A 14,473-nucleotide genomic window follows, 5' to 3' on the forward strand; every position below is an offset into this window, starting at 1 on the left:
CCAGGATCCCCACAGGTGAAGCTGAGAGACACGGGGGTCCTGCAGCCACTGGTCAGAATCTTTATTCACCCTGGGGCCACTTTCCCACTCAGCCAGAGGCCACTGTGATCAGACAGCGGGTGCAGGTGGGAGGGCTTCCACATGGAGGTGCCACATGCACAGGAAGGGGTGAGAGGCCGAGACTCAGGGGGCAGCCCAGGCCTCCCCTGGGCAGGCAGGCTGGGTTGTGGGGGGCAAGAACACATCGTGGGGAAGGGGCTTTCTCTCAGGAGACCTTTCTTCAGTACTCAAAAGTAACCGTCTTGACCCGCAGGTACTCGTTCAGGGCCACCTCTCCTGAAAGACAGCAGGTGCCACGGGGAAGGTCACCCTCACAGCAGCAACTCAGGCAGGCCTCACCCTGTTGCCAGTGCTGCAGCCCTCTGACCTCACAGATCCCTGCGGCAACCATGTGGGGTCAGTGGAGGCTCAGCCCCAGTTACAGATGAGAAACCCAGACCCAGCAGGTGAGGCAGCTGTCGTGGGGTGGGGAAGCTGAGGATCCCACTGTGGGTGTTGGGATACAGACTACTCTGGGCAACTATTCCAGAAACTTCCCTGCCCTGACTGCCTCCTCGTGAGGCTCGGCAGCCCCATCAGCCCGAGGGTAGTCAAGGGGCTTTCTGGTGCCCTCCTGCTACCCAGAGGTACCAGCCCATCCCCTGCCCCCACGGCCGCCCCCTAGCTAATCGCAGGTCATACTACTATGGGGAACAAGAGTCGCAAGCACCCAGAATTTGGCTGTGTTCTGCAGCTGGTGTGCTCGGCCTCACAACCAGTGCCTGGGGCCTGCAGTGCCTGGCATCTCCCCCACTCACTAAGGTTGGCTCCAGGAGCCATACTTCACCAGCCAGGCCTGCGGAGGTCCCTGGGCCAAACCCAGTGGGTTACTGGGGATGCCTGGTTTATGTGCACAGGACACAGGACGAGGTAGCTGCAGAGAGGATAGACTGCAAGAGCTCAGGGGCAGAGCTGTAAGTGACAGAGATCAGATCCTGAGGACTCGGCACCCACAGCCTCCTGGATGACAGTGGTCCTTGTAGATTCCAGTGGAAGAACCGAGATGGGGAAGCAGGAAGGAGCGGCAGGCAGGGACGAAGGGAGCAGTACTGTCCAACATGGTGTGTGTGTGCGCGTGTGTGTGCCTGTGCGTGTGTGTGCCTGTGCGTGTGTGCGTGAACCCCACCTCTGTGGGCACAGTGTTGGGCCTTGGGGTGTTGATGGGGCTCCTTTCACAAGCATCCCTAGGGTTTTCTGCAGGGTGTAAAAGAAGGAATGGGGAGAAAGTGGAACAGCAACCTCTCCATGGTCAAGCCTCCCCTCCAACCTCCCTGAGGATCCTGAGCTGGGTTCAAGGATGGAGGCTCTAGGAGACAGCTGCTCTCCAGATGCTGTCCCCACTGCCCCGCCCCCACTCCTGGGTGTTAGAGCTGGGATCCCCAACTGGAGGTGGTCCTCAGCGGCTGGATTCCATAGTGGCAGGACTGAGAGAGCAGTGCTCATGCTAAATCACGCAAGAGCCATGGAAAGAGGAGTGTCAGACCAGAACCCCTTCCCCTGGCAGGCCAGGCGGGCCTTGTGCTTGGCTACCCACCTGGGTGACACCGTCTCTATGCTAGGGACTCACACTGCCCCACTGGCCTCCACACTCAGCTTCCACAGCTTCTCCGGTTTCTGTGAGTGAAGTTCTGACTGCGGCCCCCAGGGTTCTGCTATGTGGCCCCCTGTCTGCCTCCCCAGCTTCCTCCCTCCATCAGTCCTCCCCATCCCTGCACTCAGGCCTCTCTCTGAAGCTCCAGGACCAAAGCCGCTGTCTCCTCTGCCAGGAACACATACCCCCACGTCTTTATACAGCCTCCTCCAGCCACTCACACCTCAGGGCAGGTGCCACCCCCTTGGAGAGGCCCACCCTAGTCCCCACTAAAATTACCCTCCCAGTCCTCCTAGCTGGATCGCACAGACTTGCCCGTTGCCTAAACTCCCTAGCAGGATCTTGTTTTCTGTCTTCATTTTCACCTGCACCCCCTCCCACCCCAGTAAGAAGCGAGCCCCGGCCTCCAGGACAGGGCCTGGCATAAAGGGGCCTTAACAGATGTCCAGGATTAGGTTACCGAGGTCTTTGCCAAAGCCGGACTGCTTGAAGCCTCCGAAGGGAGCGGCCACATCCGTCTTGTTGTATGTGTTGACAAACACGGTGCCTGCCTCCAGCCTGTCGCTGACGTACAGGGCTCTGTTGAGGTCTCTGGTGAAGACGCCGGAGGCCAGGCCGAACTCTGTGGCGTTGGCCCGAGACAGCACAGTGTCCACATCGCTGCATGGAAAACCCAGCAAGAACTCCGTGAGGAGGGTCACAGGGCCCCTCTGGGCACTGCTTGCAGAAAGACCTGCACCTGCCTCCAAGGGAGGCCCGGCCTAAGGTGCCAGGCCCACAGCAAGTGTGGAAGGGTAGGGCAGCCAAGCGAAGAGCAGAGGATGACAGAGCGGAGCAGGGTCCTGTCATCATGGGCGAGCCCCTCGCTGTACAGACAGGGGGATGGGAGCCCAGGGACGGGGGCAGGCTGGGCACCACCACACACATCAGGCATTCCTCTGGGAGCTAGACCGGGGGCACCCACAGACATCAGAGACTTGAAGACTTAGCACACTGTATGCTTAGTAGATGGGAGAAAAGAATCTCATTCTAGTGCCATCAGCATGTGACGAAATTTTTGATAATTGTTTGACGGTTGGAAGTATAATGTGTCGGAGATGAGGTGCCACTCTGCAATCATCCCAAAGGTGCTACTCTGAAAGATCATGGGAAAAGAGCCCGTGGTAGAGCAATTACGGCCAGGCCGATTCCTCTCCCGTTAAGCCAGGTCTGGCCTCCATGACTTGCTGGACCAAAAGGACTGGTATAAATGAGGTTCTCAGCTCTCTGAGGCCAACTGATGGTTCTTGAGAAGACTCGCACCTTCCACCTGGCCTCTGGGGGAGCTGGGTGCCGGGCAGCAACAGCCTGACAGACCACAGAGCAGAGGTGGCCAGCTCCATGGAATCCTCACCAAATTGAAGACTCACAAGTGAAATAAGTAACTTGTTATTCCAAGTCACTGGGGCTTGGGGTGGTTATTATGCAGCAGTGGATAAGAGCAGAACCCAGCATGCTGTGAGGCACCAGAGTCCAAGAGGACACTCAGTGGGACCCAGCCCTGCTGGTCCCCTGGGGCTCTCCTAACTTCATTGGCAGGAAGCTCGGCTCCATCCAGCTACGTTCCCCTTCTGCAGCTCCCCTCCGCAAAGCTCAAGTGAAGACTGCAGTGAGGCACGGGAAAGGTCAGGTTCTCAAGAGACAGAAGCAGGACTCCCTACCCGTCAGCAAACCGAGAGATGATCATGATGGGCCCAAAGGACTCTTCCTTGGCTATGAACATGTGGTCCTCCACGTCTGTGAAAACAGTTGGCTCGAAGAAGAAACCTGAGGGGAGAGACAACGACCCGGTCTGCGGGTGGGCGGTCCTCTCCCCGGCCAGGCCCGGCCCCACCAGCTACCACACACACATCCCACCCCAGCACTGCCATTCGTGACACTGTGTGCTGGATGCTACATCCTGTGAGTGGCTTTCCTGCCCAGACATACGAGTTCACAGGATCCTCGCAGTGATCTGCGGTGGATCAATGAAATGCTGCTGATGAAAATGAGCAGCTCAGTGTTGCTCTGTGATAGAGTGGGGATTTTTTACCTAGTGCAGCCCCTCACATGACTCACCATCAGTCCCCGTGCAGTAGGTTGAGTGGGGGAAGCCTCGCACACAGACAGGTTCTGATGGACAGGACCTCCCAGGACTGCCTCCCGGCTTCCCAGCCCCTCGGTGCAGGTGCTGATGCCTTAGGTGCAGGCGCAAATGCTCTCCACCAGGATCCAGCCACCTGCTCTCCTGTCAACACATGACCACCTCCTACTCCCATCCAGACTGCTGCCCCTACAGGCCCTAGTTGTAGATGGAGCCACCTCTGACAGCAGGAATGCTTCCTCTATTTCTCCTCTAGACACAGTCTTGGGACCCTGAGACCCTACTGGACTGAGATGTAATTTAGCCTGACTGAGGGAAATTGACAGATTTGAAATTTTTTCTTTCTAGTTTTTAGAAAAACAACAACAAAAAACTAACTTTAAAAACAACTTAAAATATTCCATATTTTTCATACATTTACAAATTACATATATATTTAAAGATTTTTTAAATTCATTTATGAGATACACAGAGAGAGGCAGAGACACAGGAGGAGGGAGAAGCAGGCCCCCCGCAGGGACCCCAATGGGGGACTCGATCCCAGGACCCGGGGATCATGCCCTGAGCCGAAGGAGATGCTCAACCACTGAGCCACCCAGACGTCCCTATAAATTATATTTTAACGTTAATCACAATTTTTGAAACCTAAGTTAGGTATGAACACGAGTTGACTCATGTGTTATGGCCTGTATTCTCTCAGCCTACAGACTGCTGGCTGCCAGGCACTGGAGGCCCTGGGCTGGGCAGGAGCTGTCCCTTTCTTGTTCTTTCTGTACTCTTCTCTGCCTCTCTGGACTCTGTGAGGGGGACTGCATGCCCTGCATCCCTCATCCTCTGATTTCTAGTTGGGTTTATATCTTGCAACTCTTCTCCTCATTGGGTTCCAAGAATTCTACTCCCTCCTCTTGGCCCTCAAGCCAGTGGGTAGTAATGGCAGCTGCCTAGTATCCTGGTTTCTGCATGCTGCCCCCTCTAACTGTTCTGCAAACCATGCCTTTGCTTCACTCTCTCCCATCACACCCTGAACTCTGGTCTTATGGACCCCTACCTAGTCTACTGAGTCAGGGAAGGGGGTTAGGCAGACAGTGGTCATCAGTGGCCAGGGAGCTCTGTGACACAGGAGCACCTATGGTCTGTGCCTGGATATTATTTGAGCTGGTTGATGAATTCACCAAGTGAGGAAATGGAGAGGTGTTTCCTAATCAGAGGAGCAGCAGAAGCCCAGGGAGCAGGAAAACGTGAGGTGTATTCAGAGAGAGTAAAATGTGGCTGGAGCATAGATCATGGGCAAGCCAGTTAGCAACAGACCATGGAAGACCCTGGTGTGAAGTGAGGAGTTGGAGCTTGCTGCTGCAGGGGGACGGGTCACTGTAGAAGTTGCTTCAGTGTTGGGGGAGACATAATAAGACTCCTGGCAGCTACCATAAACAAGGGGTTAGCATGGCACAAGACATTCCTCAGGAAGCAGACGTGATGGTCCAGGTAAAACAAGCTGCAGAGGGTCAGCAGTAAGGTAGCAGGGAAGGCAAGAAAGATTTTTAATTTGAGAGAATCAGGCAATTAATTTATAATAGATGGTCAAGAAAACAGAGTCAAGAATTCATCGTTTCCTTCCCTCTTTCATTCCATCAAATTAATTCAGGTTTGGTGTGAGTGTCCGTGCTGGCATGAAGGACCTAATAGTATAGAAGACAGACACCACATCTATCCCCATATGGCAGGCAGTCTAACAGGGAAGCAGCTCAAACAGTCTGTGCCAAAGCCCTTGGCTCTAGTGACTTGACCAGATGGAAGATTCCAGAGAGGCAAGTGTATGTCTGGGTCAGGACACTCAGATAATGCGATGGAATTAGTACCCATTCAGTCTGAAGGGCCTGGGGTCCTGCAGGTGGGTGTGTCTAGGTGGTCAGGATTTCTGGATGAGGAGGAGCCTGGAGACAGATATTTGGGAGGGTGTGAACCACTGCAGGGGTGAGATCCTCCAGGGAAATGGTCTGTCACGGGAAGCTTTCCAAGCGCAGAGAAGACTTGGGGATATACTTCCATTCAAGGTACAGGTGAAGAAGGAGGTTTAGCGAAAAGTGACCACTGAAAAGTAATGCCAAAGCCAGAAAGCCACGAAAGCCAGTGCCATGGAATCCACGGGAGGAAAGAATTTCAAGGATTCGGAGATGTTTATGGAGAATCAAAGTCCACTATGATACACATTAAACCAGCACTGACTGGATTTCAGCTCTGGTGTCTTCACCTTGCTGGGACCACACCTGGTCTGGCAGGTGTGCAAACAGCCAAGGGCACCATATCTAATGTCCCGGATGAACCCAGAGGCCTGGGAGCCTAACCATGGCCTTCACATGCCTCCAGCTCTAGCTGGGCAGGAAGCCAGAGGCCATGCTGCCTGCCCTGCAGTTCACCAGCGCTCTGACTGACCTGGCCGAGGGACCTGATGCCCACCACAGACCAGGGTGGCCCCCTCCTCCACACCATGTTGGCAGTACTCCACCAGCTTCTGTAGGTGGGCTTGGTGGTTCTGTGGCCCATGGTTGGTGTCCCGGTCTAGAGGGTTGCCAATTTTCATCTTCTTCACCTCTTCTACCTGTGGAAAGTCCTTCCAGTTAGGTCCTGCTCAGCATCTGCCAATGCTCCAAACCTGATGCGCCTAACATGTCTGCATGTTAGTGACCAGCCACTGGCCGCTGAAGAAAGTCCACACGCCCTAAGGATGTTCCATATTCTGGTTCCAAGCCTGCCTTTCAGGGTGAAATCCCAAATGTACCCTATGCACAAAGCCTAGTGTCAGACAAGCTGGGAAAACAGAGGTGTCCAGGGACACAGGGGAGTGCTGGAGATGGGCCCGCAAGGAGCGTGTCACTACCGTGGTCCTGCACCCAGCTTCAAGTGCTGAGAAGCTGAGAGAATGCTTGTCTGAGCTCTAGAATGTGGATAGGAGTGGGGCAGGGCAGCTCTGGTCCTGCTGGAGCACCACGGTGACAGACTCTAAGCGGAGTGGAGGGCCAGCTTTGAGGCCACCACTCTTGCCTGCTTCCAAGGCCAGTCCTAAGACCCCTCCTCTGGGAAGCCTTCCTTGTTGCCTCAGCCAAGCTACAAGTAGGTCTAGGCTTTGCCCACTGAGACGTGGATTTGGGTCTCATACAAGATGTGCCAGGTGGCATCTGCCAGATTCTGGGGCTGGGTGCAGAGTCAGAAAAGCCTTTGAATATGGTTGCTGTGCTACAGAAGAGAACTCAGGGGGCATAACCAGTGAGAGGTAGACATCAGACCTTCCGGGCTCCAGGCTGGGGCTCGCCCCTCTCACTTTGTCACATCTCTTCAGGCTTCTTCCCTAGTTTCTTAAAACCAAACAAAGCCAATGCTGCCCTCCTCATAGCTGCGTCAAGGTCAGGCCTGACTGGCCGCCTCCTCCTCGGAGGCCAGGGTTACTTCACCCCTCCATTCAGGCTCTGCACCCCGCCCCCCAGCCAGGCCTAATTGGATGCAGAAGACACCCTCTCACCAAGGACCCCTTAGCACAGTAGGCTGTTGCGCCCCTTCCTTGCTCCCACCTGGCCACCGACGACCCCCAGCCCCATCTGTCCCTAGGATGCCAAGAGCAGTAATGCTGAGTGTTCTGGTTGTGCAGCTCACTTCCTGTATTTGGGAACTGAGACTATCCTGACAGTTCTGCTGGGATTGTGACCTTTACTATTACCCTGTGGGGGTTGATGACTCTCTTGCAGACTCCTAGAAGGGACTGGGGCTTGCTTAGCTCTGTGTTCCCCACAACTACACCCACTCGGTGAGCCGCCCCCCTAGTGGGTCCTTCATCATGACTCCCCATCTGTGCTCCAGGTTCAGCTAGTCCTGCCAGGCTGCCCAACTCCCAAACTACAGTGGGTTATGCATTATACTCATTTCCCATCGGGGTAGGCTTCGTTTCCCACCTCCTGAATCTGGGCTGGGCTGTGCCTTGCTTTGGCAGGTAGAATGTGGGAGAAACAAACTTTGGAGGTCCCAAGAGGCATTTACACTCCTATTCTCATAGGAGCCCTGCCATTGGCCTTGCATGTGTCCAAGCACATGCTGCAGGATGTCCACAGGGACAACAATGAACCATCCCAACACAGTCACCAAGTGCCCCCATGACCGCAGATGCATGAGCAAGCTCAGCTGAACCTGGGCTGGTGCCCACACAGCCAACCCGCAGGGCTGTGCCTGCATAAATATCTGTTATCCTGAGCTACTAAGTTTGGGGAGTAGCTCATTATGTGAGCACCCACCCTGCAGCAGCCATGAGAGGTGGCTGCTGATGGTCGTAGGTCCAAGGGAGACCTCCTCCAGCCCATGGACACTCGTAGCCAACAGCTGTTGACAGAGGACAAAAGCTTGGCCCATTGACCCCAGGGGTATCATTCATGCTCCAGAGCTCCTATCTGTGGGTCAGTCTAGGGCTGGATGTCACTCGAGACCGTGTCTTGTCTCTGTCCTCTCCCGGTCACTCCCACCTCCTGGGCTTCACCTGACAGCTTGCCCACAGTGAGCCACATACACCTGAATTCCTGGCTTAGGCTTCTCTGCTAGGGAGCTGACCTAGGACAGACCCTTTTTGGTTATGTCAGTTTGAGCTGCAGGGTTACTATTTCTTCCTGAAACAGTAAAAAAACAAGTGAAAAAGGATACAGCTTTGCCCAATGGTTTCCTCACTCAAGTGGACAGTTCCTGAAGCCACGTGGCCCAGCCCTGCCTCTCTGTCCCCAGCCCCCTGCAGCACACGTGGCTGCCCCAGTGAAGACTCTGCAGTAGAACTTACCACCTTCTGCACAAACTGGTCATGAATCGAGTCCTCTACAAAAAGCCGGCCTGCTGCAATGCAGTTTTCCCCTTTGTTGAAGAAGACAGAGCTCATCCCCTTTGGAGAATGGATAAGAATGCGAGCTTAGAGCCGCTCCCAGGGTGCCAGCCCCCTATATCCCACCAGCCCCAGGTACCTCCTTCTTATAGGGAAGGGGAGGAATGTGTGTGTTCCAATCTCCGATGGGATGGTGGGCCAGGCCCAGCCAGCAATGGGCACACAGGTTCTATTCATTCTTTGATCATCTTAAGAGAACAGATGAGTCCCATCCCCTGGGGGACACCTGTGTCCACACTGCAGAGAGTGGAGGACGAGAGGGAGTGGAGTGGAGTGGAGTGTGCCTGGAGACACTATATACAAGTGTGTTCCCTGGGGTGATGTAGGAGGGGTCAGAGCCCACTCTCTTGGGGCTGAGCCTGGAGAGTCTATTCGCTTGGAGTGGGCAGCAGTTGGCAGGCAAAGGCAGGCAGGCAGCCCCATGTTGTGGGAGGGACAGGGTGCCAGCCCAGGCCTGAGAGAACTCCTAGGAGTCCAGAATAAACGTTAGACCTGGTAGCCCTATGTGGGGGGCTAGGGGAGGCGGGAGAGCTTGGCTCTCCTGGCAGCTGGGATTTAACTGCCCAGTGACATGGCCTAGGCCTCTGGCCCTACAGTAGTGGCCTTGGCACTGGGACCAAGAGCCTGCACTGATGGACTTGCCTCCCTCAGTTTCCCTATCCGAGGCCCACTCCCTTTCATGTTCATGCTGGGCATCACACTGACCTCCAAGGCACAGTGAGACTTGGATGGAATGGGGCATACCTGGATGGAATGGATACCTGGTTGAAATGGCTTGCTCAGTTGTGGAGTGGGGGACAGAGGTGTGGAGAGGGGGACCAAGGCATAATAACGACAATGACAATACGAACATAAGAACCACTGACATACAGCACCTGCCACATCTTCTGTGCCCTTCAGGCTTATTAATAGCTTGTTGAACCCTGAAACAGCCATAGGAGTATTCTCCCCCCTGGTACAGGTGAAAGCACGAGGCCCAGAAACATGAAGTAGCTAGCCTGAGGCTGCCCCATGAGTCAATGGTGGGGATGGGCAAGTAGGCACAGCAGAAAGGAAAAGCTGTCTGCTGATTTCAGAACAGATGGACAGATGGAACTATGGCTTACATTTCCTCTTCCGTGAAGCTGATCTCAGTAATCCTGACCATTATGAAACTTCTCAGTATGCTTGTTCTCTGGAAGGCATATGTCATTCCTTGCCCCCTAGGCCCCTTCCTGCCAGTCTAGGCCAAATGTGTGAGTTTGTAGAGTCAGAGATGGGTGCCCCACCTCCACCCCCCAGGCAGGCAGGCCCTCACCATCTGCACAGCCTTGCTGAGGTCACAGTCAGCAAAGATGATGAGGGGCGACTTCCCTCCCAGCTCCAGGGACACCTTCTTCACGTTACTCAGGGCGCAGCTGAAAGGGACAGAGGTTGGTAAGGCTGGGTCCCTGGGATACTGAGACATGGGGGCTCCAGGTGGAGGGGCCAAGGGAAGCTCCAAAGAGGGCAAGCTTCTCCCCAGCCCCACGCGCATCAGCTCTCCCCTTTCCCTCCCCTTGCCACTCTGCTGCCTTCCTCTTCCATACCCAGGCCCACGCCCACCACAGGGCCTTTGCTCTCATAGCCCCCTCTGGCTCACTCCTCCTTCAGATATTCTCGAAGCTCATTCATCACTTCCTTCGGTCTCTGCTCCATCCCCTTGTTGGGGTGCCTGCCCCAACTGCTCCCTATAATTTGCACACCCTTGTGCTCCGTGCCTGCTGTGCTTTGCTGCACGTTGTATTTGTGTCTGACCCTGCTCATCAAAGCATAAGTCCCACTGGGCAGGCAGGCATTTGTCAGGTCATATGGCTGTGTTTGGTGGATATCCAACAAATAAACCAAACACAGAACCATTCCCCAGTTGGGACAGCTGCAATGCCATAGGGGCTTTGACACCTTGGATTTTTAGTGACAGGTGCAGAGAGGAGCTGGGGATCCTGTGCACACTGCCTCAGTGTGCACAAAGTGGACCTGTTGATACTGTCCTCAGAGGGACGCTCAAAGCACTGGGCCGGTGAAACACAGGCATGGCGCAGGGTGGGAGTGGGGGATCTCCTCACTCAGGACTGACACAGCAAGAGGGCTTCCATCTCAGGTGCCAGTCATAGGGGTCTTGGAAAGCCCCCAGAAGATGGCAGTCCCAGAGCCACAGGATGCTACCCAAACCCTCCTGCCCTGGAGTCCTCAGAGCTGACATTCACTGAGCCCTGACTCGGACCTTAGCACACATGGGCTCACACATGGCTATCACCTACACAGCACAGGGGAGACTAGCTAGCTTTTCCAGCTACCCCGCCCACTCCCTCATCCGTCCATTTGTCCTGCATCACTCCCTGCCTCCCCCTCTTCAGTGCTGAGGCTTGCCCTCCTGCACCTCAAAATGCATCAGAGCAGCTCCACCTGGTCCACTGACAGGCTATGATAACAGCCTCTACTGACCCTGAAGGCACATTCCAACAGCCACATTGGCTGTGGCTCCTGACCCAGAAGACGACGTCATGTAAAGCTGCTGTGATCCAGCATGGTATCTAACTCAAGGAAAGGAACAGGGTCGAGACTGCACCCTGGCTCACAGAGGGGGTATGTGGGGCCAAAAGGTGAGAATCTCATCTTGTGGGGCACAGAGAGCCCATGGAGAGCAGGGCCAGAGGCTGCAGAAGAGTCTAGGAAGAAAAAACACTGCTCTGCATTGAGATGAGATGTTATTTTAACACAAAAGAAGCCTTTCTCCCCGTGGAATTGTCACATCATGGCTAGACTACCTGGGAGGTCCACGCATGAGCCTTGCAACAGAGACAGAGCTGGGTGGTCACATGGCCTCAGAGAAAGGTGTCAGTATACCCAACAGAAGCCCCAGCTTCTTTCTGTTTGTACCTTTCAATCAAGTACAGTTGTCTGAAACCCACTCCCAGAGTTCAGCTTCAGTGGGGTGGGGCTCAGGCATCCTGTGGTTGCCTTGGGGCAGCCAGGGCTACAAGGTACTGTGTTGTGGTCCAGCCCTCTCCAAGCTCATCGGCTACATAGACCAGCACCATGGAGCATGCAAACTACCCTCGCTGAACTGATGGGGAAACTGAGGTCTGGAAGGGTCAGGGCTTGGCCACAGTCATATCATAAATTAATGACAGACCCAGGTATAAAACCCTAGCTGGCTGAGGCAAGTCCAAGGAATAAGAGATGAGAGGATGTTCTAGAACAGGTCAGTCCAATAGAATAGAACAAAAGCCTCAAATACCAGCCACATGCGTAATGGCAATTTTTTGGTGCCACTAAAAAAATAAATTAAATTTCTTTTAGTTTTAAAAGAAAACTAAAAAGAAACCAATGAAATTAATTCTAATATATTTTATTTAACCCAATTAATAAAAAATATTATTTCCACTTGCAATCAATAGAAGTTATTACTGCTCTGTGCAATAAGTTTTCAAAATCTGGTGGGCCTTTTACACTTGGAGCACATCTCAGTTCATAGCAGCTCTATCCCAGGCAGCCACATGTACTCATGGCCCCAAATCGCACTGAGGCTTCTGCACCCGCTGGTCTGAGTGTGCTCCACAGAGCAGCCACAGCAGCCTCACCAAGGGCTTGTCAGAACCCAGACACAAGGTCAGAACCTGCAACAGGCTCACATATGGCACTGCCCACAACCCAACACTATGACCAGAGGTACCCAACCACCTACCTCTTCATAATGTGTTTCCCCACCTCTGTAGAACCCGTAAACCCAATTTTCCGCACATCAGGATGGTCTGAAAGTCTCTGGCCAACCAGCGAGCCTGCGGATGAGAGTGGGCAAGGGGGTCAGGGCGGCCGCTGGGTGCTGAGCAGGAGATACAAGCTCCACCACCCTTCAAACTTACATCTTGAAGCCAGAGCTGTGGGATGTGCCCCCAATTGCTTAGCGCCCTCAGTGCCCAGGGCTCGATGGGTCTCATTGCCTGCCACAGGCAGAACTGTGTTCCCTCAGACTTAATTATTTTGAAATCCTTACCCCCAGCACCTCAGATCTGACTGTATTTAGAGAGAGGGTCTTTAAAGGGGTGGTTAAGACAAGACCATCTTCTTTCTTCAACACATGCTGTCTCTTCAGCTGATCTCACCTCGGCTCACCTCTTCAAATGCCACCTCCAGATACATCATCCTCTAAATCTGTCTAGGATCTGGATCCACTTGTGATTCCTCTGACTGCTCGGCACCTCCACTTGGATGTCTAACAGCCTCTCAAATTCAATATATTTGAAACTGAACTCTTAATCTTTCCCCAGAAGTGTTCCTCCTGCAGGTTCTCCATTTCAGTAAACAACCTCTCCTTGCAGCAAGTTGTTGAAGCCAAGAACCTGGGAGTCAGTCTTGACACTTCCCTTCCCCACTTCATCAACTGCCCAATCCTGGAGGAGAACTGTCCCTCCATTTCCACTGCTCCCCTGCCTCTAAGTTCATAAAACTGCATGTGCCCAGGTGCACTTGTGAAGATTCTGGTTCAATAGGTTTGGACTGCAACATTTACATTCTCTATATATAGTTAAAGCTCTATAAGTGATTTATTTTTAAGTTTTATTTATTTATTTGAGAGAGAGAGAGAGAGAGAGAGAAACGAGAACATGAGTAGGAAGAGGGGCAGAGGGAGAGAATCTTCAAGCAGACTTCCCACTGAGCATGGAGCACAATCCTGGGCTCAATCCCACAACACATGAAATCATGACCTGAGCCAAAACCAACAGTCAGATGCTTAATGGGCTAAGCCCCCCAGAGGCTCCAGTTCTACAAGTGACTTTGATACTAATTCCATTCCACCATCCTTGTCAAAAAGAAGATAACTGGGAAAGTAAATATTTGCAAAAGATATATCTGATAAAGGCTTGTTATCCAAAATATACAGAGTTCAATAATAAGAAAATAAACAACCCAATTTTTTAAATGGGCAAAGGATCTGTACACACACCTCATCATAAAAGATATACAGATGAAAAATGAGTGTGTGTAAAGATGCTTAACATATATCACTAGAGATTGCAAATTAAAACAATCACTACATACTTATCAAAATGTCCAAAATCCAAAATGTTGACAATACCAAATGTTGAAAAGGTTTAGAACAACAGAAATCCTCATTCATGGCTGGTAAGAATGCAAAATGGTGCAACTGATTTGGAAGACAGTTTGGCCATTTCTTACAAAAGTAAAAATAGCCATATCGTAATCAACCACACTCCTTGGTATTCACCAAATGAGTTGAAAACTTATGTCTACATGACACACTGCACATAGATATTTGTAGCGGCTTTATTCATAGCTACAAAAACGTGGAAGCAACTGAGATGCCCTTCAGTAGGTGGACAGATAAATAACCTGTGGTACATCCAGACTATGGAATAGTATTCAGCATTAAAAAGAAATGAGCTGCAGATCAGCGTCCCTGCCCCTGGAGCATCCAGGCCTCTGCAGCCTGAGAGCTCCATAGTTACTGTGGGAGCTGAATCCAGGGCTCCAGAGCTGGCCACCACCACTGTGGTTGTTCCTCCTGAGGCCTCACGGAGTAAACAACCCCCACTGAGCCTCACAGTGGCCTCACCGGATAAACAGGATAAACATTACTCACTGAGCCCTGCACCAGACAGGGGCTGAGCAGCTCCCCCAAGTGCTAACACCTGAAAATCAGCACAACAGGCCCCTCCCCCAGAAGACCAGCTAGATGGCCAAGTTCCAGGGGAAGTCAAGGGACTTAAAGTAT

At 52.9% G+C, this 14,473-nt stretch overlaps 1 protein-coding gene across 6 annotated transcripts in view; it reads right to left on the reverse strand.

Annotated features, from left to right (window-relative positions):
* Positions 1–37: 37 nt before the first annotated feature.
* ALDH1L1 (aldehyde dehydrogenase 1 family member L1) overlaps positions 38–14,473 on the reverse strand; it is a 109,175-nt gene continuing 94,739 nt past the window's right edge. For all 6 annotated transcript variants that reach the window (XM_038565432.1, XM_038565431.1, XM_038565428.1 and 3 more), the window contains 7 exons: positions 12,425–12,518; positions 10,016–10,115; positions 8,620–8,718; positions 6,243–6,408; positions 3,391–3,496; positions 2,151–2,350; positions 38–336 (listed from right to left, as the gene is read on the reverse strand). In XM_038565432.1, the coding sequence (XP_038421360.1) occupies positions 281–336; positions 2,151–2,350; positions 3,391–3,496; positions 6,243–6,408; positions 8,620–8,718; positions 10,016–10,115; positions 12,425–12,518 (821 nt within the window). In that variant the 3' untranslated portion in view covers positions 38–280. The remainder of the gene's footprint in view (positions 337–2,150; positions 2,351–3,390; positions 3,497–6,242; positions 6,409–8,619; positions 8,719–10,015; positions 10,116–12,424; positions 12,519–14,473) is intronic.

The sequence above is a fragment of the Canis lupus genome, chromosome 20 (genome assembly GCF_011100685.1).
Source record: "Canis lupus familiaris isolate Mischka breed German Shepherd chromosome 20, alternate assembly UU_Cfam_GSD_1.0, whole genome shotgun sequence".
NCBI lineage: Eukaryota > Metazoa > Chordata > Mammalia > Carnivora > Canidae > Canis > Canis lupus.